General features: G+C 38.3%; 1 protein-coding gene across 1 annotated transcript; it reads left to right on the top strand.

Moving 5' to 3' along the window:
* Positions 1–431: 431 nt before the first annotated feature.
* On the top strand, positions 432–25,177 carry MMADHC (metabolism of cobalamin associated D). Its single transcript, XM_041739769.1, has 8 exons — positions 432–567; positions 1,161–1,222; positions 5,726–5,870; positions 17,410–17,627; positions 20,227–20,332; positions 20,874–21,004; positions 23,996–24,082; positions 24,657–25,177. Exons 2-8 carry the CDS (start codon positions 1,214–1,216, stop codon positions 24,855–24,857), a joined length of 897 nt encoding a protein of 298 aa, XP_041595703.1. The 5' UTR covers positions 432–567; positions 1,161–1,213; the 3' UTR covers positions 24,858–25,177.
* Positions 25,178–26,119: the final 942 nt, after the last annotated feature.

Here is a 26,119-nt window from a genome sequence, read left to right as displayed (position 1 = left end):
TAAATAAAATAATAAAATAAGTATGGACTTCAGTCAGAACCTGAGCAGCGGGAACAAGCTGCCCGTACGGCCGTGAGCGCCGGCCACGGAGCCGCCCAGGGCCCGGGACGCGCAGGAAGCTCGTCCGGGCTCGAGCCCAGCGGCTCGCGGGCTGACAACCGCGCCCCGACCGGCGGGAGCCCGCGTCCTCCGGCGGCAGCACGGAGGCCTCGCGGACACGAGCCTGTCACCCGGACCCGGGGGACGGACGGGGAGCACCGGGAGCCTCGCGCCGGCCGGGGGAGGGGGGCGCGTCCTCCCACGTCCGCCCACGGAGGCGGCCCCGGTGTGCGCGTGCGCGTGCGCATCATCCCTCCGACGCTCCTTCGCATCGATGTGTGCGGAAGCCGCTGCTCCAGCCTGGTCGCCGCCGGCGTAGGCGCTCGCCGCGCTGCCGTCGCGGCCGCCATTTTGACGGCGGAGCCAGTGCGGGGCCGGGACGGCTGGCGGCGGCGGCGGCGCCTGGTACGGACGGCTTCCACCGTGTCGGACCCTCCGAATGCGCCCGTCTGGGGGCCACCGCGCTCGGTATGGCCCCTGCCCCGACAGGCTCCCTGTGGCTAGGCCGTCACCGTCATCCCCGGCCCGGCGCTCGTCCGGAGCTGCTGTGGAACCGCCGGCCCTCAGGACAGTGTCCCGGGCGGGCACGGACTCCTGCTTCCCCGCCGTCACCGGGTCCCAGCTGCTCGCAGTAGCGGGGGGGTAGGGGGGGGCTTAGGGGCGGGGCCCAGCGGGGGTCCTTGGGGGTGGGGCGCACTTCCGGGGAACGCTCGGGCGTCGGGGGCGGGGCCCTCCGGGGGGGGGGGGGCGCGCACTTCCGGGGAGCTCTCTGGGGGTGGAGCCCTGCTTGGGGGCCGGACGGACTTCCGGGAGCGCTCGGACGTCGGGGGCGGGCCCTGCGGGCGCGGGGGAGCGGACTTCCGGGAGCGCTCGGGCGTCGGGGGCGGGGCCTGCGGGGGGCGCACTTCCGGGGAGCGCTCGGGCGTCGGGGGCGGGGCCCTGCGGGGGTGGGCTTGGGAGCGGGGCGCACTTCCGGGGAGGGCGTGGGGGCGGGGCGACGGCGCGCCCTGGAGCTGGCGCCCGGTGGGTCACCAGGCTGCTGTGTTTTGTCGGTCCCCCAGAGGTAGAGCTTCACGGAAGGGACGATCGCTGGCGTCCGCCCTCCCCGCCGGAAATGGCCACCGTGAGTACACGCAGCCGTTGTTGGCAAGTGGGTTTCGGGACGGCGGCCTGTTTCTCGCGCTCAGACGTGCTGTGTGAGAAGTGTCGCGGGCAGCGGGGGGAGGGGCGGGTGTGGACAGCGCGGCGCGCCCCTAAGGTGGTTTGAACACGGACGTTTTCGTCGGTCCCCGTGTGCCCGCGGCTGCGAGTCCGTGTTTGGACATGAAGCCAGTGCCCGGATCCTTGCAACGTTTTTAGAAGACAGTATTCAGTGGTTACTCAGAATCTGCTTTTATATTTTTTTTTGGGTTTTTTTTTTGGTTTTTTTTTTTAATTACCCCTGTTAGCTACACGGGAAGGTTTTTGTAGCCTCCCGGGATAGCGCGTAACCTCCCACACCCTGCAGAACGGGCGCCAGGGAGGGGGGCCCGTAGCCCGGAAGTACTGGTGGGCGGCGACCGCCCGGGTGGGATGCAGCTCACCGCGGAGCTCTGGGCCGACGCGATCGCAGAAGCACTTCATCGGAGTTCCGAGAAGATGCTGGGATCCAGATAATTGGAGATTTTAATTTAACTTTATTTATTCATGAGAGACACAGAGACACAGGCAGAGGGAGAAGCGGGCTCCCTGCAGGGAGCCCCACGTGGGACTCGATCCCGGGACCTCAGGGTCACGCCCCGGCCCGAAGGCAGATGCTCAACCGCTGAGCCGCCCGGGCCGCCCGATAATTGGCGATTTTAATGGAACAACAGGAGATTGGTCTTCAGAGACCCCTCTCCCCTCCGTTTCCAAAACTCAAGAAGACCCTTCCGCCTTGCGCAACGCGGAAGAGCGGGAAGTGAGGTTGGGTCGCGGAGGTGTAATCGGGGACCAGGGAACCTTGCATGTCACACTCAGGGTTCAGATTCAATTCTTTGGTGGTAAAGCTGTGGTCCTTTGATCAGAGCTGTGTGAGGAGGATACAGATGGCAGCCTTGAGCCAGGGTAATATTCCCCTAAGGGAACGTGGTAGGTTGAGAGTCTAGTGATGTGACTGCAGGGTCAGGTCATAAACGTGGACCACTGTCTTGGACCCACTCTAAGGTGACTTTTTACTTAAAACCACAGGAAGGGAATGTTGTAAAAGAAGCCTGAGGTGCTCTCAAAACAGACATTAATTAGAATAGAATGCGAATGTTTAACTTGGCTTTGTTTTCATTTAAATGGATTAGCTCAGCAAGGTGACTATTTTCTAAGATGCTTTCATAGATCCTTTTATTGTTAGAAGTTTGTATAAAGTTTTAGTATTCAAATATACTTTTGAAAATTTGTGTTTGCGTTGTAAACACTGAATGCAAGTATGTGTGTCTTCGACATTGTAGTTAACATACGTAGCAAGAGTCATAAATGTCTCAGCTTTGAAAGCTGGACGAGTAAATCAAGATGCCTTGGTGGGAACTTTGACAAACTGCACTTTTCATTTGTGATTCGGCAACTGGAGCAGCCTTTCCTTAGCTACAATGATTTGTTATTTAAGCCATTTGGGAATATGAATCCAATGCTGTGAGCTCTTCTGAGTTTTCCAGAATAGCTGAAAATTTGGACTTTTGGTGAAATCTGTGATTTTTCAATATTTATATCCAACACAAATTTCTTAGGATTTCTTATAACATCCCACTCAAATTTCTTTTGTGTGTACCACACAAAAATGTCTGAAGATAGGTATGGATGAATTTCCTAGAATGTGGATGAATTTCTTAATAACAAGCTTTCAGTCTTTGTTATAGAGCCTGTTTTCTGCTCATATAACCCAAAACGGGACTTAGTCCTAAAACAGTGTCAAACAGACATTTCTCCTTATACTACTAAGGACTTTAAAGTTATATTTTAATAACCTGTCCTCTTCCCAAGTCTAGAATCTTAGGTTTTGAAGTAGTCATACACAAAATCATGCTTATCCTCATACTAAGATAAACAGGCTATTCTAATTTTTGAGTCATTTATTGGTTGTCACTTTTAGTTATATTTACCAGCCGACCCAATGTCATAAAATCTGCCAGGTAAGAATTTGAGTGTCCTATAGGTTAAAAGGAAAACTTGAAACACATCAACACTGTTGTCAGCTATTCTTTTCAGTGGATAAGTTAGATACTGGCTTATTTAGCTGTTAAAATGAAATTTGGTAAATAAAATTAACATGAAACTTGGTGATTAGATTGTCTTAGATTGGCAACAAAACTCACATTTTATTATGACTTTTGTTAAATGCTTTACCATCAAGGAAAAATTCCAGAGTAGGAGTTAGTGGCCTTGGCACTCCCAGGCTAAAATAATCATAATCCTTAATAATACTAGGCAGTTGCTAAAATAATTTGGATTATCTTTCTTTTCCTTTTTTGCTTATGAAGCAGTTAATCACAAATAATAGCTTGATAATCGTACTTTAATGTTAATAGTATATGGAAGTGTGGGAATAAGTAAAAGAGTGCATGTAAAGCACTTAGCATAGCATCTATCCCATAGTAATTAACATCAATTGATTATTTACTATTTAATATTGCCCCCTTCAGATAATGTCTTATTGAGGGTTATTTTTAAGGCTTTGCCCAAAATATTTTCGGAGTTTAAAATTTTATATTGCCTTTAAGATCCTGAGCCATTATTCTCTTAAATGTAAATGTCTTATTTGTAGAGGTAAACTTTAATTGTAGAAACACCCAAAGTCTGAGTTTGTCTAGTAAGTTAAAATCTAATAATTATTATATTTATCTCTGGGGAGGTTGGGTCCTGACCCAGGGAAGGATGCTGAAATTTTCAGATGGCCAGAATGCTCAGGAGACCCGCCTTCTTTGGAGATACATTAAGGAAGTTCTGTTTATCCAGTTATTGAAGACAGAGTTGAAATTTGCTAGACCTAGAAGGAGAGGGAAAGGGGCATTCTAGCAGAAGAAGTCATAAGGCAGTATAAAAGAAGGCAGAGAAATATGAGAAGTGGTGTGGGTTTTTTTTTATGTGAGACTAAAGAATTGAAAAAGAAAGGAAGGTAAAGTTAATAAATTATGCTAGAGAGGTAAAACAAGTTAGGATGTTCTCTTGTACTTAGGATGAAAAAAAAAACACCTGGGTTGGAATTCAGAGTACTCTGTGAAAGGGGAAAAGACTGATTCTGAAGTTATCAAAAGGCTAGTCTTTCCACACCCTGGTAACTAATTTTCATATCACTCCAATCTATTCTTAAATCCTATTCCAGTCCATCCTGCACTAAGTGATACATTCCTAAAAACATTCCTTATTTTTGTCAGTTTATTCTATTCCCTGCCTCCAGATCAGGATTCTGATTTATTGAATTGCTGTTAACAAGCCCTTTACTGTGTCAAATATAAAGCCTTTTATGATTACCCACAACTTAACTTCCAAGTCTGTTTTTTACCGCAATCCCTTAAATATCTAACCTTACTAAATTTCTCTCTTTTGAATATACCTTTTATGACTATACATCTGTTTCTGAAAGTTACTCATTGAAATGCCCTTTTCCTCCACAAATTTCTATTTCTATTCAAAACCTTGTGTCCTCTGTGAAACTTCTTTTCCTATTCTCTCAAGGAGCTCTTAATTGTTCAAATCTTTTAATAGTATTTCACAGATAATATGGTATTCTTACATATTTTCTACTACACTCAGTTGGCATTTTTGTTTTTTAATGTAAAGGGTCGGATAAGTAAATATTTTAGGCTTTCTGTGCCATATAGTCTCTATACAACTACTTAATTCTGGCATTATGGCATGAGAGCAGCCACAAACAGTACATAAGTACGTGTGACAATATTAGACCAAAACTTTACTTACCAAAATAGGATATATTCAGCTATAGTTTGCCAACCCCTGTATTAAATTATTACACTGACATAGGGCACCTGAGTGCCTCAGTCAGCTAAGCTTTAGACTCTTGATTTTCTTCAGGTCATGATCTCTTTAATCCCCTCTTGAGATTGAGCTCAGCGGGGCGCATCTGCTGGAGATTTTTCTCTCAAATGGATAAATCGGTATAAAATATAATAAAAAAATTATTTTGACCCAAGTATTTTGCTAGAAATTTGTTTATGAAAGATGTTTACACATTCATCTATAGTCAGTGACCTCAGAGTCCAGGAAGTGAACATAGCAAAATATTTACCACAAATCTATGTACTAAAAGTGTTGAAGATTCCTTAACAATAAAAAAGTCTTACTTGTACTACCTTTTTAGTGTTGTTCCTGAATAGGGCAACTTCTAGAGGTTCCTATTCTCTCTAGTGTGGCACTCTTGATTCTAGCCTTTATCAGAAAGGCCATACACTTTTCCACAAAGTAATTTATTACTTGTTTGTTTAATAGATATGTTTTTAAAATTATATACATAATCCTTGTCATATGGTAGTTGTTCCATAATAGGATAAAACTTGGTTTTAAAAGATACGTTGCAGTTGTGAGGGTTTGCCAGAGATTGTCTATGTTAAAAATAACGTATATGCAGAACAAATAATTTTAATTTTTGTCTTATTTTTAGGTGCTCTGTAATAGAGCCAGACTGGTTTCCTATCTCCCAGGATTTTGCTCTTTAGTTAAAAGGGTTGTCAGTCCCAAAGCCTTTTCAACTGCAGGATCTTCAGGTTCTGATGAGTCTCATGTGGCCACTGCACCGCCAGATATATGTAAGTAAAAGTTACCATAGTTTACTTATATTTGTTGCAAAACACCCATCTCCCTTTTGGCAACCACCAGTTTATTCTCTGTAGTAAAGACTGTTTTTGTCCCTTTTTTTTTTTCCTTAAATTCTGTATGAGTATAGTCATTTGATATTTGTCTTTCTCTGACTTATGTCGCTTTTATATCCTCTGCATCCATCCATGTTGCTACAAATGGCAAGATTTCATTATTTTTTATGGTTGAGTAATATTCCATTGTGTACATATACCAAATCTTTATCCCTTCATTTCTGTATGAATATTTGGATTACTTCCATATCTTGGCTATTATAAATAATGCTTTGTTAAATATAAGGGTGTATATATCTTTTGTTGTGTGTTTTCCTTTTTCTTTGGGTAAATATCCAGTATTCAATTATTGAATCATTTGATAACTTTGTTTTTAATTTTCTAAGAAATCTCCATAGTGTTGTGCAAAGTGTCTGCACCAGTTTGCATTTCCACCAACAGTGCAGGAGAGAATCGTTTTCTCCACATTCTTGCCGGCACTTGTATTTCTTATATTTGTTCTAGCTATTCCAACAGTTATAAGGTGATCTCTCGTTGTGGTTTTGATTTCTTTTCCCTGATGATTAGTGATATTGAGCATTGTTTCATGTGTGTACCAACTATATATTTTCCTTAGAAATAAGTCTCTAAGCTCTCCATCCATTTTTAATATATTTTTTTTAATTTTTAAAAAAGATTTTATTTATTCATGAGCGAAACAGAGAGGCAGAGACACAGGAGGAGGGAGAAGCAGGCTCCATGCAGGGAGCCCAATGCGGGACTCTATCCCAGGACTCCAGGATCAGGCCCTGAGCTGAAGGCAGACGCTCAACCATTGAGGCACCCAAGTGTCCCTTTCCATCCATTTTTAATAGGTTTTTTTTGGTTGGTTTGGTTCCGTGTTAAGTTATTTATATACTTTGGATATTAATATTTAGAACTATAAATGATGTATCAGATACATCATTTCAAAATATCTTTTTCCATTTAGTAGGTTGCCCTTTTTTTGTTTTTGTAATTATTTCCTTCACTGTGCAAAAATGTTTTTTTTTGGTATAGTCCTAATAGTTTAATTTTGCTTTTCTTTCCATTGGTGAGCAGAAATATCTAGAAAACTGTTTCTATAGCCTTTGTCAAGGAAATACTACCTGTGTTACTGAAGAATAGTTGAGAGTGTGAATAGTTTCAAGTATACATTATGATAATTCAACAGTCATATATATTACATAGTTCACAACAGGATAAGTGATAAAAGGGTGCATCTGTCACTATGCAGCCTTACTACAGGATTATTGACTATATTCCTTATGCTGTATTTTTAATACCTGTTGCGTACTTATACCTGGAAGTTTGTATGTTTTAAACCACTTCCCGACTTTGCCTATCTCCCCCCTCCCTTTCCAGATGACAATTATCAGTTTGTTCTCTGTATCTATGACTCTCTTTTGTCTTTTTTGCTTGTTTGCTTGGTCATTTATGTTCCATGTTTATTTTTTTTATTTATTTTTTAAGATTTTACTTATTCATGAGAGAGACAGAGGGGGGCAAAGGACAGCCAAAGAGAGAAGCAGGCTTTCTGCAGGGAGCCCAATGCTCCATCCTAGGACCCTGGGATCACAACCTGAGCCAAAGGCGGACGGACAATCACTGAGCCACCCAGATGTCCCTCTGTTCCCCATTTATAAGTGAAATCATTTGGTATTTGTCCTTTTCTGACATATTTAACTGAACATAATATCCTCCAGGTCCATCTATTTATTGCAAAGGGCAAGATTTCCTTCTTTATGACCAACAATCCACTGTGTATGAGCGCATACTACACATGTTCTTTATTCCTCCAACTATCGATAGACACTTAGGTTGCTTTCCTATCTTGGCTATCGTAAATGATGCAGTAAACACAGGGTACGTATGTTTTTAAATTACCACTTTATTTTCGTTGCAGAACTACCTAACAGTCAAATTTCTGGATCGTCTGGCATTTCTCTCTTAATTTTTTGAGGAACCCCCATACTGTTTACCATATTCTGCACCAATTGACATTCCCAATCAACAGACCACAAGGGGGGATCCCTGGGTGGCGCAGCGGTTTGGCGCCTGCCTTTGGCCCAGGGCGCGATCCTGGAGACCCGGGATCGAATCCCACATCGGGCTCTCGGTGCATGGAGCCTGCTTCTCCCTCTGCCTGTGTCTCTGCCTCTCTCTCTCTCTCTGTGACTATCATAAATAAAAATTAAAAAAAAATTTTTTTTTAAAAAACAGACCACAAGGGTTCTCTATCTCCACATCCTTTCCAACTCTTCTTTATCTTTTTCATTCTAGCCATTCTGATGGCTATGAAAATGAATTCATAAATATGATAGTTATGAAAGACTTGTTTGACCTTTTTTTTATCATTTTTAATTTTTCTCCAGCAAAACTAAGCTATTTCACAATGAGAAAATTCAGGAAGCGTCTGGTTTTGACAAAATTACACATAACATTGGACACTGACAGTTGTGGAATAGGAGAACAGTCTACAGACTCAGGTTTGAAGAGAGAGATCTGCTGGCACAGGGCAGAAGTGCAGGAGAGAAGTCTCAGCACCCTGCTACTGTACTCAGGCAAAGGCAAGAGAGACCTGGATTAGGACAGTCGCTGTTAAACAGGAGCTAAGTATTCCAAAAGCCAATTTTAAAGACATTGGTGGCTTTTATTCACTTGCTCTGCTTCCGTATCCTCCCAATCTGTAGCAGTTTTCAGCCTGGATGAATAATAGCATCGTAGTAGTAATGGTAATGGCGCTTACTATGTGCCCAGCCCTTGTCTAAGTGCTTTACGTGTAATCATTTAGTCTTCAAATCACCTCACGAAACCAGTAGCATTTCCACTGCACAGATAGGAAACCTAAAGTTAAGAGAGGTCAGAGGATGTGGTCAGTGATAGGACAGGGAGTGACAGCCAGGAGTTGAACACCAGAGTCCTGGCCAGAGTCTAATGCCTCTCCTTATCCTCTCATTACCAAAAGTACCTGTTGGTGGGTTACAGCCCTTTAGACTCTCAAAATGCTGAAGTGGAAGTGGTGGCCAATATTCAAATGGGAATATCCAGCTGGGAGGGGAGGTGGGAATCCAGAACCCAGAGAATAGTCAGGATTGAGGAGACACCACGGAAGGGGGGGTGGAGTTCACTCGACCAACCTGAATCCCTCAAACTCCATTACTGAGTGTAGGATCAGAATTTAACCCACTGATTTTCCCGACTCCTTAACAGAACTTCTTTAGGAATCACCACTCTAAATGATGACATCCTATCACCAGCATGGTGCATAAGGCCCCCTACATCTGTCTCCTGCCGACCTTTTGGGGAATCATCTAATCGCCTTCAGGCTACCCTCTGTGGTTGCATTCCCAACTTAATTGTTCATACCTCAGAGCTTTTCTTTGGCATTTCTGCTCTTCTTTACTTGGAATGCTTCTCTACCTTGTCTGTCAGGTATATTTATCTTCACAAATCATCATTACCTCCAGATCCTTTCTCCTGACCTTAACAGTCTCGTCCCTTTGAGTACAACAGTCAACACAAAGGAGGGCTCCAGAGTGCTTGATGTCATGAGCTGAGGAGGCATGGGCTGAACTATCTCAGAAAATCCTCCCTAAAACATGTAATATATCTATTTTCACTCTTCATTCCTCAATCTTAGTAAATAATAAACAACAAAAAAATAGTATATGACTTTTTTGGTTTTTTTTTTTATTTTTTGCCAAGGTATATACACATTTTATTTAAAAAAGTTTACAGTTTTCATTATACACAACTATTAAGAGGTTATAGTCGGAGGAGGCATTGTCCTGTTGACAGAAGTGCCCGCTAGATCATCACAATGCAAGGAAAATGGTGGAAGAGAGGAGATAGGGCAAGGAAAAAATAAGCGATAAAAAGCTTAGATTTCAATTAAGGGCTGGTAAGTCCCTTTTCTCTCTTCAAGTATCACACAATATGTACCAAATACAATCAGTAAATAATGGCCATTTCTTCCCAAGCCCCCACTATTCTCACTATTCAGGTCTGACCTGCCCCTCATGGGCCAGCTCAAATTTTGTCTCCTCCAAAGACTAGACATGTAGTAAGCTCTATGAATTGGAGCAGACATACAGAGCATCAGAATAAGAACTCAGACTTTACTCAGTCAGAGTGCACATATATTGGGGCTGATGACTTAAAAAAGGTATGGGGTTTGAGAAATACGAGTACCAAATTTTAAAACTATTCCATTACTTTTGTGTTTATATGGTAATAACAAGCAGTGATTGTAACTAGCAAAGAACGTGCTGGTACCTGTTTTAATAAATGTATGTCAGGAATGCTTGCAGTTACTGTTCAAGATCAAATGAGTAGCCCTCGAGATCTCCATTGTCCCTTTTGGTATAATGTGACTGTGGCAATGTTGCATGCTCTGAAAGAAATATCACTGGAAAAACCAGAAGTTTCATACCTTTTTTTTTTTTTTTTTTAAGCCATTCATCTATGGATGAACACTCGGGCTGCTTCCACATCTGGCTATTATAAATAATGTTCAATAAACATAAGTGTGTAAATATCTTTTTGAATTAGGGTTTGGTAGGGGAGAGGTAACTACCCGGCAGTAGAATTACTGGATCATTTGGTAATTCTATGTTTTATTTTTTGAGGAACATCTATAGTGTTTGCCACAGTGGCTACTCCAGTTTGCATTCCCACCAACACTGCATGAAGGTTCCCTTTCTCCACATCTTTGTCAACACCTGTTATTTCTTGTGTTGCTGACTTTAGCCATTCTGACAGGTATAACGTGGTTCTCCCTGTGGTTTGCATTGGACTTTCCCTGATGATGAGTGATGTTGAGCCTCTTCTCATGCGTCTGTTGCCCGTCTGCGTGGGTCTGTGGGAAAATGTCTGCAGGTCCTCTTAAAAATTAACAATTTTTAATTGTTTTACTTGAAATTTCTTGGTGTTGAGTTGTTGAAGTTCTTTATATGTTTTGGATATTAAGCTTTTATTGGATATGTTATGTGCAAATGTCTTCTCCATTCACTAGGCTGTCTTTTGCTTTGTTACTGGGTTGTTTCTCTGTGCAGAGCCTTTTGTTTTGGTATAGTGACAGTAGTTCAGTTTGCCTTTGGTTTTCCTTAGAACACGTATCTAGAAAAATGCTTCTACAACTGATGTCAGGGACGTTCGTGTCTGTTTTCTTGCAGGAGTTTTATGGTTTCAGGTCTCTGTTTAGGTCTTCAATCCATTTAGAGTTTGTTTCTGTGTGTGGTGTAGGAAAGTGGTCTGGTTTCATTCTTTTGCCTGTAGCTGTCCACTTTTCCAGCACCATTTGCTGAAGATCCTGTCTTTTCCCCATTGTATAATCTCGCCTGCTTTGTCATAGGTTATTTGACCGTGTAAGTGTGGGTTAATTTTGGCTCTCTACTGTTGCACTGATCTGTGTGTCTATTTTTTGTTGTTGTTGCCAGTGCCATACTGTCTTGATTACTGCAGCTTTGTAGTATATCTTGACTTACAAGATTGTGCTGTCTTGAGCTTTGCACTTTTTTGTGAACATTGATTTTTCTATATGGATTCTTTTTGGTTCCATACAGATTTTAGGGTGTTTTTTTGTGTGTGTGGTTTTTTTTGTTTGTTTGTTTTTGTTTTTTTAGTAGTCTGAAAATTTGTTGGTAGTTTAATGAAGATTGCATTAAATCTGTGGATTGCTTTGGGTAATAGGGAAATTTTTACAATAGCAATTGTGCCAGTTCATGCACATATCTTTTCATTTATTTTTTGCATCCTCATTTTTCATCAGTGTTTTACAGTTTTCAGAGTACAATTCTCTCACCTCCTTGGTTAAGTTTAATCCTAGGTGTTTTATCTTTTTGGTGCAATTGTAAATGGGATTGTTTCTTAATTTCTATTTCTGCTACTTCATTAGTATACAGAAATACAATAGATTTACCAATAATCTCTATTCTGCAACGTTACTGAATTCAGTTATCAGTTCTAGTACTTTTTGGTAGAGAGTTTTTAGAGTTTTCTGTATAGGGTTTATGTCAGCTACACATACTGGAAATCTTACATCTTCTTTACTAGCTTGGTTGCCTTGTATTTCTTTTGAGGGGGTGGGTGCTGATTTCCCTGACTGGGTCTTGCAGTACAGTGTTGAAGGAAACTGGTAAGAGTGGACATCTTTATCTTATTCTTGATCTTAGAGGGAAAGCTCTGCTTTTCACCATGGAGAATGAAGTTAGCTGTGGATTTTTGACATTTAACCTTTATCATACTTTGTTGAGAGTTTTTTCATGGTGAATGATGATGTACTCTTTCAAATGCTATTTTGTGTCTGTTCAAATGATCATATGGTTTTTGTCCTTAAAGTGACAGTATCACTTAACACTTTTTTGCATGTACTGAACCACCCTTGTATACCTAGAATAAATCACACTTGATAATTTTCGAGTGATTTTTTTTTTTTTTTTAGATTTATTTATTTGAGAGCAAGAGTGTGTAAGCAGGGAGAGGGAGAGAAAGAATTTTTTTTTTTTTAAGATTTTATTAAGAGCACATAAACGGATTGGGGGTTGAGGGGAAGAGACAGGGAGAGGCAGAAGTAGACTCCCCACTGAGCAGGAGGGAGTCAGCCAGGGGGCAAAATCCGAGGACCCCAAGATCATGACTTAAGCCAAAGGTAGACCTTAACTGACTGAGCTACCCAGGTGCTCCAAGGAAGAATCTTAAGCAGTCTCCTCATTCAACGAGGAGCCCAATTCAGGGCCTAATCTCATAACCCTAAGATCCTGATCTGAGCCAGAATTGAGAGTAAGGTGCTTTTAACCAGCTCAGCCACCCAGGTGCCCTGTGAATGATTTTCTTACTATATATTTGTATTTTTGATAGTACTTTGTTCAGGATCTTCCCATCTATTTTCATCTGAGATTTTGGTGCATACCTTTTTAATTTTAGTATCTCCAGCTGGTTTTGGTAACAGGGTAATCTTGGCCTGCTGGAATGAATTTGCAAGCTGCTTTCATGGTCTGTATTTTGTAATTTTCAAGAACAATATATAGTAACTCTTCTTCATATGTTTGGTAGAATTCACGGGTGAAGATACCTGATCCTATACTTTGTGTTAGGAATTTTTTGACTACTTATTCAGTGTCATTGCTAGCAATTAGTCTGTTTAAACTTTTTTTTTTTTTTTTTAAACTTACCATCTAAACCATTTTTTTTTTTAATTTTTATTTATTTATGATAGTCACACACAGAGAGAGAGAGGCAGAGACACAGGCAGAGGGAGAAGCAGGCTCCATGCACCGGGAGCCCGATGTGGGATTCGATCCCGGGTCTCCAGGATCGCGCCCTGGGCCAAAGGCCGGCACCAAACCGCTGCGCCACCCAGGGATCCCTGTTTAAACTTTCTATTCATGATTCAGTTTCCAAAACTTTGGAAAGTTTTAGCTTTCTAGGAATTTGTTCATTTCTGCTATGTTCTTTGTTGGCATATAATTTTACATAATATTTTCTAACTATCTTTGGTATATTTGTGATGTCAGTTATTTCTCTTTTATTTATGGTTTTTAGTTTTCTCTCCTTTGGTGAATCAGTCTAAAGGTAATTCAATTTTGTTGAGCTTTTCAAGGAACTCTGGGTCATGGTTTCATTGACCAGTTGTGGGTTGTCTTTTGGGGGGATTCTCCATTTTAATTATTTCTGCACTAATCTGCATTATTTCCTTTTCTCTTGTTTTTGCATGTTTTTTTTTTTTGTTTTTTTTTTTTTTTTTTTTAGCTCCTTTAGATAATAAGGTTAGGTTGTTTACTAGAGATCTTTCTTGCTGCTTTAGTTATGTCTATATTGCTATATAATATTTAAGAGCTATTACCACATTGCAGAGATTCTGGACCATTATGTTTTCATTTTTATTTGTCCCCTTATATATTTTATTTCCTCTTTGATACCTTGGTAGGTGCATTCAAGGTTTAATAACATGTTATTTAGCCTGATTGTATTTGTGTGGTTTTTGTTTTTTCAAAGATTTAATTTATTTGAGAGAGTGCACAAGCTGGAAAAGAGGGAAAAGGAAAAGCACAGGCCTCGCTGAGAGGGAACCTGACTCGGGGCTTAATCCCAGAACCCTGAATCATGATCTGAGCAGAAGGCAGATGGTTAACTAAGTGAGCCATCCAGGTGCCCCCTGTATCTGTGTTCTTTCCACATTTTTTCTGTGATTCATTTCCAGTTTTAAACCTTTGTAGTCAGAAAAGATGCATGATATGACTTCAGTCAATTTGAATTTATTGAGACTTGTTTTGTGGCCTAATATATCTGTCCTGGAGAATGTTTCATGTGCACCTGAAAAGAATGTGTATTCTGTTTTTAATGGAATGTTCAGAATATAGGTTAGGTCCGTCTGTTGCAATGTGTCATTCAAAACAGTGTTTCTTTGTTGATTTTTGTCTGGTTCATCTATCTATTGACATAAGTAGGTGTTAACATCCTCTACTTTTGTACTATTGCCAAGGTCTTCCTTGTCTCGTTAATGGTTTTATGTATATAGGTGCTCCCATGTTGGGTGCAAAAGTATTTAGTTTGTTATATTCTCTTGTCAGACTGTTCCCCTTATTGTAGGTAGTGTCCTTCTTTGTCTTTACAGTCTGTTTTGTTTGATGTATATTATTACCCTAGCTTTCTTTCACTTCCATTTGCATGGTCATGGTTTTCCATCCCTTCACTTTAAATCTGCATGTGTCTTTAGGTCCAAAGCAAGTCTCTAAAGGCAGAATAAAGGTGGGTCTTGCCTTTTAATCCATTCAGTCACTTCCTACTGATTTGATTGGAAAATTAGTTCACTTACATTCAAAGTAATTAATGATTAGCAGGTACTTAGTACCATTTGTTACTTGTTTTATTATTGTTTTTGTAGTTCTCTATTCCTTCTCTTGCTCTCTGGTGGTTTATGTGAAAAAATAAAAAGAAAGAAATCCAAGCATATCTATTATAGGTAGTTGATTTGTGGTTCCCATTAGGTTCATATATAGCATCTTAAGCAGTAGCAATCCGTATGAAGTTGATGGCCACTTATGTTTGAGTCCATTCTAAAAGCACTAAGTTTTTACCCACCTCCACATTTTATGTAAATGATATCATCCTTGACGTCCTTTTATTTTCTGATTCTCTATGATTTTTATAGATATAATTGATATTACTGCCTTTATGTTTTTACCTCCATACTGGTTTTATATTAATCTACTACTTTTATTTTGTATTTACCTGTAAGATTTTTTCCTAATTTTCTTTCTTTGTTATGGCAATTTTTTTCCACTCAGAGAATTCTCTTTAATGTTACTTGTAAGGGTAGTTTAATGGTGATGAACTCTTTTGACTTGTTTGGCTGGGAAATCTTTATTACTCCTTCTGTTCTGAATGACAGCCATGCTGGATAGAGTATTCTTAGTTGCAGTTTTTTTTTCTTTTCAGCGTTTGGATATCAGCCTATAGCCTTATGGAATTTCCCTTGTATGTGACTGCTCTCTTTTACTGCTGTAAAAATTCTCTATCTCATATCTGGATATGTATTTCCTGCCTCAGGTTTAGAAAGTTTTCAGCTATTATTTCTTCAAATAAATTTTCTGCCCCCTCTTCTGGGATCTCTATAATATGTCTGTTTTTACGCTTGTGGTATGGCTGAGTTCCCTTTTTCATTTCCTGTTCAGCTTGGTCACTTTCTATTACCCTGTCTTCCTAGTCCCTGATCTGTTCTTCGGCCTCTTCAAATGTTCCATTCATTGCTTGTAATTTATTTTTTATTTCAGTCATTGAGTTCATCTCTGGTTCTTTTTATATTTTCTGTCTCTTTGTTGAAGTTCTCACTAAGATCCTCCACTCTTTTGTCAAGTCCAGTAAGTACAGTTATGAGCATTACTTTGAAATCTTTATCAGGCATATTGCTTGTCTCCATTTCATTTAGCTCTTTTGCATGGTATTGTCCTGCTCTTTCATTTAGGACATATTCCTTTGTCTCATTTTGTTTCTGTGTTTTTTTGTATTTATCTGGAAAGTAAGATATATCTTTTGATCTTGAAAGGAGTGGCCTTACAAAGAAGAGGTCCTGTGGTGCCCTGTAGCACACTTTCTACTCTTCTTCAGAACCAGGCACCTTAGGGGTGACTTTGATAGGAGTTTTGCCCACTGTACTATTGTGGCTCAGTCACATTTGCCTTCAATCTAGTCAGCTACAAATGTTCACTTTGCTTGTTGTGGGCAGGGTTTGGTCCTTGTACTGTTAAGGGCCCATGGGGCAAGGAAGGGCTTACAGTTGGGCAATATCAGTAATCAGTCTAGATGCCTGCTTTTCAGCCCATTAGCTGGGGCTGCAGTTGCATAAAAGTGTATCATGTGAGAGTCTTTGTTGATTAGTGGGGCCAACAGATCAGAAATCAGATGTCTGCAAGTCAATCTGCTGGTACTGCAGTCAGACTTGCATGTATGGTTATCTTCCCACTCCGCAGGGCAAGTTATCTTGGAGTGATGGTATTCACTGTCAGGGCTGCTTTGCAGGGACTCCTGCCCAGTGGGGCTGCTTGAATGGATTGAATCAACAGGACAATGTAAGGTTGGGCACACGGTGTTAGCAAACTACATGGAGAGTATTCACAAATGCGTGGGTATCTAGGCTGAGATGGGATGATGAAAATACTCTTGGAGAAGTTTCTTACAGATCCTTGCTTCTCCAGCACAGGTTCTTTTCAGCACACATTGAGATTAATTGAGATTAATTAAAAAATAAATAAATCACCTTCATGTATATATCCCAGGCACTTTTCAGACTTTTGCTTCTGTGCTGTATCTAGGTGAGATTGTTAGTTACACACTCTCTGAGGATGGGAACTCTGTTTCCTATCACTCTCCAGCTCTCCCAGAGCTAAACGCACTAACTGTAAAAACTTTTGAAGTTAAGCCACACTGATTTTCAAAGCCAGATGTTATGGGGACTTACTTTCTCCGGGGAGTTCCCTATGTCAGGGGTACCTCCTGTGGGGTCTTTTCCTCTTCCTTCTCTGTGTTTGTCCTTCCTGTTTGTGGTTAGTCTCACTGGGTACTTTGGTTTCCAACTGCGTCTCTGCCCCTTCTATCTTGATTGGCTTCTTCTCTGTGATTAACCCAAAGACTTCCTGGGTTAGTTGCACTGATATGTCTGTTAATCTAGGTATCTATATTAAAGAAGAGAGCTTAGGATCCTTCTACTCTGCTGTCTTCCTAGGTTCTTTCCAAAATTTACTATATTCTTTTTAATGACTACCAGGTATTACATAGTATGGATTACTGTACTTTATTATATCCTTTTTCTTATAATGGTCTTGTCTATAAACTGAAAACTGGCTACGTTGATCTATTGGTTTTATAAAAATACCTAATTAGAAAAAATATATTCTTTTAGTCCACCCATGCATTTGACTGTTGGAGAAAATAGATTCATTTTGTTGTTCGTTTTCAGGCTCTCGAACAGTATGGCCTGATGAAACTATGGGACCATTTGGACCTCAGGATCAGAGATTCCAGCTTCCTGGGAACATAGGTTTTGATTGTCATCTCAATGGGACTACATCACAAAAGAAAAGCCAGCTTCATAAAACTTTACCTGATGTTCTAGCAGAACCTTTATCAAGTGAAAGGCACGAGTTTGTGATGGCACAGTATGTGAATGAATTTCAGGTAAATTGTTAATATCATTTATTGTTTTCTGATTATTGCTAAAATAATTTCTGATAACTGTGAGCGTATTACTTGAAAACATTTTTTAAAATCTTAATTCAAAATATATTAACATATATGGCTTTTAAAAACTTAGCATTGTTCTATATATGTTTGCTATATAATTTTCTTTTTAAGATTTTATTTGAGAGAACACACAAGCCAAGGGAGAGGGAAAAGCAGACTCCTTGCTGAGCAGGGAGCCAAAAGTGGGGCTCGATCCCTGGGATCATGACCTGAGCTTAAGGCAGACACTGAACTGACTAAGCCACACAGGCACCCCTTCTTTTTTACTTTAGATTACAATCTCTTTTAGGTAAATAGTTCTTCAAAAATATATTGTCTAATAGCTGTTTATTTCAGATATAGTTTAATTTCTATATTACTAAAAATTTAGATTCTTTTTCACTTTTATAAACAATAATCCTAATTTTTATGTGGAACAGATAACTAGTTTTATGCTCCACTGGGCCCTTAAAACAAGAAAATACTGAGATCTCTGAACTTCTCCAGATAGAGTAATCTAAAAAAGAAAGACTTACAAATAACTTTTGTTTTTGTGGGGTTTTTTTAAGTGAGTTTTTAAACTGGTATGGCAGGAGTACCTGGCTGGCTCAGTTGGTAAAACATGCTCCTGTTGATTAGGGGTCTGTGAGCTCAGGCCCTGTGTTGGGCATAGAGCTTACTTTAGAAGTGGGGAGTGGTAAATAAATAAACTGATATGCTCACCTAACTGGTTTCTATCAAACCCCTAATCCTTACCATTTTCTGAATTTCTAAATAGTTTCAGGCTGAGTTTTGTGTTTTTTTTTTTTTTAATCAAAGCCATAATATTTGTAGCAGCAGCCCTCACAATTATTATGATTTATATCAGATAGCCTAACATTTGGAGACAGTTGACCTTCCCTAACGTTTTATCTCCCACAATTCTTTCTCAGTCTTCTTGGCTCCTCTCTCTACCAATTATATGTTATTTCCCATGTGTTTCTATCCATCTTCTTTGAGTAACTCCTTGGTCACTTAATTCCCTGGCTTTCTCCATAAATTATAATTCCTAACTCTATCTGCCTGCCAAATGTCATTATCTGAACGTCTTAAAATTCCCTAGATTTTTTTGTGTCTCATCTTTAGGTTCCCCCTTCCTGCCCCCACCTCAAAACGTGTCCTTAATCCCATGTTATCAGCAGCCTACGTGACTTAGTCATTATCCCACTGACCCAAGATAAAGATCATACTGCTAAACTTGGCTCCTCTCTCCATCATATCCCTATACAGTGACAAAATTGCATTGCTTCCACCTCTGAAGTAGCTTTTAAATTATTTGTTGTCCCTTCAGTTCCCACTAATAAAGCTAGAGTTCAAGGTCTCTATCTCTCCTCCATTCTTAGAGGCATATAGTGAGATGGACTATGGAACTAGGTAATGAATCTAATTTCAAAGGTTAGTTCTGTCTTTTACCTGATTTTGTGGCCTTAAGAAAGCTACTTAATATTTCTGAGCCCGTTTCTTTATAAGTAAAATGGGGATAATAATACCTAGTGACCATAAAGTCGCTATGAGAAAATGTGAAAATGTACCTAAAACACTTAAATATACTGTGATCAGTAAATATTGGCTATTAATTGTCCTATTGCTTGCACAGTAATACTAGCATTAGCATTTTATATCTGATCTTGCTATTCTTCATTGTTTATAGACTAAAGTCAAAATTTCTTAGAGTGGCATAAATGACTTTCCATAGTTTTGATCTCTTAATCACAGCATACCCTATTTTTGTTTTTAAATGTACCATTCTCCTTGTACATACCATTGCATGTGCTTGTATTGTTTCTGTCTCTTCCTGGACTCTTTCCTCCTGAGTTTCTAATCCTTTCTACCTATTCTTTGCAAACCAAACACATTAACTCACATGTAGCTCAAATAGGATTTCAACCTTTTTCTGATTTCCCTCAGCAAAGCAAGTTTCTTCCCCATCTATACTGTGAAAAGACTTTCTATCTAATTCTATAGAACTTTTCACATTGGATTACATTTATTTGTTCATGCTATTTTTCTTCTATTAGCTCTTTTAAACCTAAGAGTGAAGACTGGATTTTTTTACTATTGTGGGGCTGCTCTTGCTATATAGTGTCTGATGTATATAGTAGGTGCCCGGTAAATTTCAGTTGAATAAAAGCCTCTAAACACATCCTGTAAGAGAGACTATATATTTAAGCATGTTATTTTGTAAGTTAGTGCTATGATCCCCATTTCACAGATTACAGAACCAAGGGAAGGATAAGTAGATACCAGAATATCAAAGGTAACATTGTAGGACATAGTCATGGCATTTTAGTTTCTTAGCCAACTTCTATTCATATTACAATATTAATATATTTATGTGTTTTTAAATCTTCACCTCTTTATTCATCATAGAGAACAGTTTGAGTATATAACACTATTACTCTATTGCCAGTTAACTAGGATTATTTCTAAAAACTTCTCAAGGAAGACAAGTTTATAATAGACCAAATATTTTATTTGAACTCCAGCTTTTATTTATACTTCTTATTCCTCTTAGGGTAATAATGCACCTGTTGAACAAGAAATCAGCAGTGCAGAAACTTACTTTGAAAATGCCAAAGTAGAGTGTGCGATCCAAACGTGTCCAGAATTGCTGCGAAGAGGTATAGTGTACTTCAAACATTTTTACACTACGTGTATTAGATAATGCCACCAGTTTTCTAATATGTTAAGTGATGTACTCCATAGGAATTATAATACTTTGTAATTAAATATTTTAATATGTCTGGCTGGAAATGATTACATGGCCAAGGTAAGGTCTTTCGAATGTCCCCTGACATCTGACCTCATGCTGCCATTAGACAGGAATAGTAGACTTTTTAATAATTTTTTCCCTGAAGTCATTCTTCTCCTTAGATAATAATTATAGCTATAATTTAATGAATACATAATTTTAATAAACATTTTTTGAAAATTACAAAATCAGTAACAAGTAACCTTACTGCTCTTCAGAATGGTAATATTTCAGTTCAGCAAGAGCAGAAGTTAACCAAAGGTTCACTTCAAATTCCTTTTTAAAAACAGCATGCATTTATTGGTACCACGATAATTTAATCATTTTTCTAAGGAAGTACTTTTATATACTGCTTTTTTTAATTTAAAAAAAAAAAGGACTTACTTTCTCCCTGGAATTATTATTTATAGATTTTGAGTCCCTGTTTCCAGAAGGAGCCACCAACAAACTAATGATTCTCACTATAACACAGAAAACTAAGAATGATATGACTGTTTGGAGCGAAGAGGTAGAAAATGAAAGAGAAATGCTTTTAGAAAAGGTAATTCTCTCAAGTGCTGACAAGTTTTATGATACATTGTAAGATGATGGGGTTCTTCAGGCTTTAGTAGTTCCCGGCTCACGTGCTGTATTTCAGTAGTAAGGGACTTTGACATCTGAGAATTTTGTTTTTTTGACTTAGATTCTGTCTAATACTGCAATTTTTTGGATATATGTGTTTTGGTAAAATTTGAAAATACAGTAAAAATGGCAAAAAAAAAAAAGTAAAATTAACTCTTCATACTCCTCACTCTTTTTAAAGCAAGTCAAGTAAAAAGTGCAAATTACCCAAGGAGTAATACTCTGTGTACAGCAATAACATACTGTATACCCATTTTTTCCTGTCCTTTGCTTTTTGCCAGATGTTGTGACACCTTTCCATAGCTACACATAGATTTCCGACTATGAATTTTTTATCTTTTCCTGTTGTAAGCAGTGAATATGTTTGTGCATATACTTTTATGCACACACTTAATCTACAGATTCCTAAATAGGAAATTGCTGAATCCAGAAGATATACTCCTACATTTTGATAGATGCTGCCAGTTTGCCCACCAAAAACACTGCCCTAGTATATATGCTGTCACCATAGCTCACCCTGGATATTATTAGCATTTCTTTTCATTTTTACCAGCCTGAGAATTGGTAAGTGGTAACTTTAAAGTCTTATTTAAAAATATATATAACATATAAATATATTATAAATATATAATTGTCTCAAGAGTTTGATGTTGGGTTATAGGAGTTTCTACAAGATAGGATAATACTCTTTTGCCTTGTGACAGATCAAGATTAGCTCACTTGGGCACCTTAGCTAACTATAATTGAAAAAATTCCTTTTACTAATTTCCGTCTAAGATAATACTAGCAATTTTTTCTGTTTTCTTTAGGATTGATGTATGGTTCTCTTCATTTGTAAATTTTAGGATAATGACTTCATACTAAAATGTCCCACATATAGCTTTGCTAATAAATTTCATGTAGTCATGATCATACGCTAATTAATAAGGAAGTTACAGAGAGGCATACGATATTGTCTAATTTTAAAGAGATATGAATTTAGAGAGTTAACATTTAGGCAGTAACTCATTTTCTATTTACATATAAGGCAGTATTTACTAATACATATACTTACCATTGCTATCAATTAGTCATTCATGTACATTGCATTATTGGTCCTAACTTCTAATGAGTTAAGGATTCCAAGTCTCATTTAATACTGACTCTAGTAAAATTATCAGTTTTTTGTAACCAATTTCAGGGTTTGAAATGTCATTTTTAATTTTATAATAACTAAAAGCTTTTTTTTCTATGGAAAAAAAGGTGTTAGTGACTATTTTAGAACCAAATGTAATTTACTGTCAGTAGATATTTTATGTTCGGTAGTTTATTGCAGTTTTTTCCACCAGATGTCAGTGTTTTCTGTCAAGGAGCATAAATCTTAAATACTTAAACTGGTTCTCTTTGTGATAATTTGGGATTCTTTTAGTTAACTTTTACCACATTTGCATTGTTTTGTTCTCCTGGGAATTTTGTGTACAGCAGATCTGCTCATTAAATGGATATATTTTCTAATGATTTTTCTAGCCCATATTCAGTTTTCCGATTTAAGAATTATGAAGATAACCCAAAAATACAGCATTATCTTAATGTTGCTCACTCAGTATTTTCCAAGAAAGTTAGCTTAGTTTACAGAAAAAAGTTTGCTGATTGCTGCTAAAGAGCCACCTCATAAGTTTTTAGGCTTTATAGGTTTTAGGGTCTCAACTATTCAACTCTCCCTGTGTATTGTGAAAGGAACTAAAGACCATATAAATGAACAAACATGGATGTTTTCCAGGGAAACTGTATATATACAAGCACCCAGCTGGATGGTTGGGCATTTAAGCTGCAAGTTGCTAACCTCTTCTTTTAGGATATGGCCCATCTTCCTCAGGCTTAAACATTTGGGGGATCTCAGCTGGATGTGCTCAGTGAGGTCTTAGTACTCTGTGTGGGCCAGAAATCATATTACCTAGCACTGCACCGACCCATGGTAACACCATTGAGCTCTCAGGTGCCAGTTGGCACAGTCTGTGAGGCAGATTCCTCAAGGAATTGTGCCTTGTGAGTCGAACCCACAAATTCCAGATGCTTCAACATTCCAGAACTCTTGCTTTCTACCTCCTTAGCTTGGAAGACAGTGTTCCAAACAGACATGAGGATCACGTAATTTGTTGCCCTTCTTTCTGTCCAAGATTACAGTTTTGTCTGTTCACGATTTAAAACCGTTGCCTCATAGGTTTTAGTATTACAGCCCCTATTCTATTATGGCCAGAAGTGGAACTGTGCCCTTGGTTTTAAACATTTATGGTTTGTCCCCCACCCCCCCCCTTTTTTTAACACTCTAATCTGGTCCTAATATTTGTTCCTGTCTTTTTCACGGCTTACACTTAAAGCTAATAAAGCTTTAAAAAGCTAATAAAGCTAATAAAGACATCATAGGAATTAGAGTAGGATGGCAAAACCAAGATTTTGAATAGGTGATAGAGCTACATGGTCTATAATAATACACAAAAAATACAAAGAATATGGTGAAAACTATGTATGACTGAGTATGAATAAATGTGTCTTTGTAACATGTAAGTTTTTAAACATTAAAATGAATGAATGGTTTTATCTTTTCATTAGGGTAAGAAAGGAAAAACAAAATATTCATATTTTTATAATATAAAAATGGCAGCTATATTTTCTAATTCATGACAAATTCAGGAATCAGTAGCACAGAACTGATTAGAAATTGTTCCTAAAAATTTAGAAGAAAAAATACAGAGACTTTTTGAAGGAAATGAAAGTGTTAAATGAACCATTAATTTTTTGGACTGGTAAAAATATGGCTTTATATCTAACTTATTTTCTTATTGAACTGTCTGAAGCAAAAGATATTTAAAATTTTGTTGAAAAATAATTTGTAAGGATGCTATCCAGGATATTTGTGTCTTTTTCTATGCAGTTCATTAATGGCGCTAAGGAAATTTGCTATGCTCTTCGAGCTGAAGGCTATTGGGCTGACTTTATTGACCCATCATCTGGTTTGGCGGTGAGTAATTACATTTTGAAAGCCAGATTAATTTGAAGTGGGAGTGTTTGTTTTTTTTTTTTTTTTAAATTATAAAATGGTTTACAACTTTGGTAGAAATAGATCATTTAAGACATTTTTTTTAATCTTAATTGACAATCTTTGAGGTACCATCATCACTTATAGTTAAGTTTTTCTGTCTTTGTTATTTTTCATCCTCACTAGTAAATACTATTACATTAATGAAATAGGTAGTTTACAAATCAGCAATCATAATTGAAGGGAGAAAACTTCAGGAAGAACCACTGTTGTCATATTTTAAATTCCGGGTATAGCTTTCAGTAATAAATAATTATGAAATGTTTTATATCTTAAGCTAGGAATATATATTATTTCTTTTCAAAATCAAGTAACACATGTAGTATAGACGAGAAATGAAAAACTTAAAGATTGTGTTTTAGATAACATGTAATTTGCTAAGATTATTGGATGAAGAGGAAGTGTTTGGTCACACTTTTAATATTTGGAGTATTAAAATAGGTATGTGCTCATCATTGTCTTTCTTGCTAATGAATAGAACTTTTATTTCCTCCAGTTTTTTGGACCATATACAAACAACACTCTTTTTGAAACAGATGAACGCTATCGACATTTAGGATTCTCTGTGGATGATCTTGGCTGCTGTAAAGTGATTCGTCATAGGCTCTGGGGTACCCATGTGGTTGTAGGAAGTATCTTCACTAATGCAACACCAGACAGCCATATTATGAAGAAATTAGGTGGAAACCAACAGTAATGTCAATTTATTGGCTGTACTATTGATATGTACCATTCGGGTTGATCTATAAACACTGTCAAAAGCTTCAATTTTTAAAATTTACTTATTTCTGGGTATTTATTTCAACATTTATGAAATTACAGCATTGGCAGATGGTATAATTTTTAAATCTCAAATGTTTATTCATGCTATCATTGAATACATGTTGATCACATCCACATCGTATAGAATGTGATAATTAACATGTAACCAGGACATGATCTCATATTGTTATTTCTCCCCTTTATTGGAAAAACTTGAGTTTTATTTTTCTCTAAAAATAAATCAATCACACATTTGGTTATGATCTGTTTTTTCATTGCTATATTTTTAAAAAAATTAATTTTGTAGTTTTGCATTTTTAAAATAAATGCAATCAAGAATTCTAGAAAAACTAAGAGTTTTACTTTAAAGTAACCTTGTGTCAGAAAATAAGGATAATACTATATCTTTGTATATGAAAGTGTATGACTCTCACTCTTTAAAGAATCCTTAACACCTGGATAAATGTGGTTTATTTTGACAAAACAGTACCTCAGCTGCTAAATTCTATTTCTCCATTTTAGCAAGAGATAGAAATTATGATACTTCACAGAAATGCCTGATACTTCACAGAAATGCCTCTTTGTGACACTTTTTTACAGCATTTTAAACTTTAAAAGAACCGTAGGAATCTCAGAAGAACAAGTAACTTCTACCAAATGAATTAAGAAAATGATTTTTTGTGTATTTTTCAATTGACTTTTTAAAGGAACACATGAAGATAATAAACTTAATATAAAACCCTGCTTAGTTAACTAACATGTAGTTAAGTGTTGCTTAATGATTCAAGGAGTAATGGCTGCAGAGTTTTCATTCATTATGAAAAATATAAAGCAATATAGGGTATACATGTGGAAAAGTGCAGCTATCATAAGTATAAGCAGCACCCAGATGAAGACAGAATATTACTGGCACTTCCTTCACTTGCCCCTCCCAAGGGTAACCACTACCCTGATTGCCTGCTGCATGAGTTGTTTTGTCTGTTTTGATACTTGATGCTATGTGAAACCACATATAGTATGTTCATTTACTGTGCATAATTATAAATCTGTTTGCGTAGCTTTTGCCTTTTCAGTGGCCCCACAGGAAAACTTGGGGCAGAGTGAAGGGGGTTCTAGTAGGTAGAGGCCAGGGATACTGTTAAACCTCCTGCAATGCAGAGGACAGCTCACACATAAGGAATTATTTGGTCTGTGGCC

The sequence above is a fragment of the Vulpes lagopus genome, chromosome 24, assembly GCF_018345385.1.
Source record: "Vulpes lagopus strain Blue_001 chromosome 24, ASM1834538v1, whole genome shotgun sequence".
In the NCBI taxonomy this organism is placed as follows: Eukaryota; Metazoa; Chordata; class Mammalia; order Carnivora; family Canidae; genus Vulpes; species Vulpes lagopus.
Note: the sequence above shows the minus strand (reverse complement) of the source record. Positions and strands in the feature narration are given on the sequence as shown.

What these genes read in the sequence shown, in the direction of transcription:
- MMADHC (XM_041739769.1), top strand. An exon ending in AGTATGTGAATGAATTTCAG is followed by an intron (nt 17,628 to 20,226) that starts GTAAATTGTTAA and finishes TATTCCTCTTAG; the next exon opens with GGTAATAATGCACCTGTTGA. An exon ending in ACCCATCATCTGGTTTGGCG is followed by an intron (nt 24,083 to 24,656) that starts GTGAGTAATTAC and finishes TATTTCCTCCAG; the next exon opens with TTTTTTGGACCATATACAAA.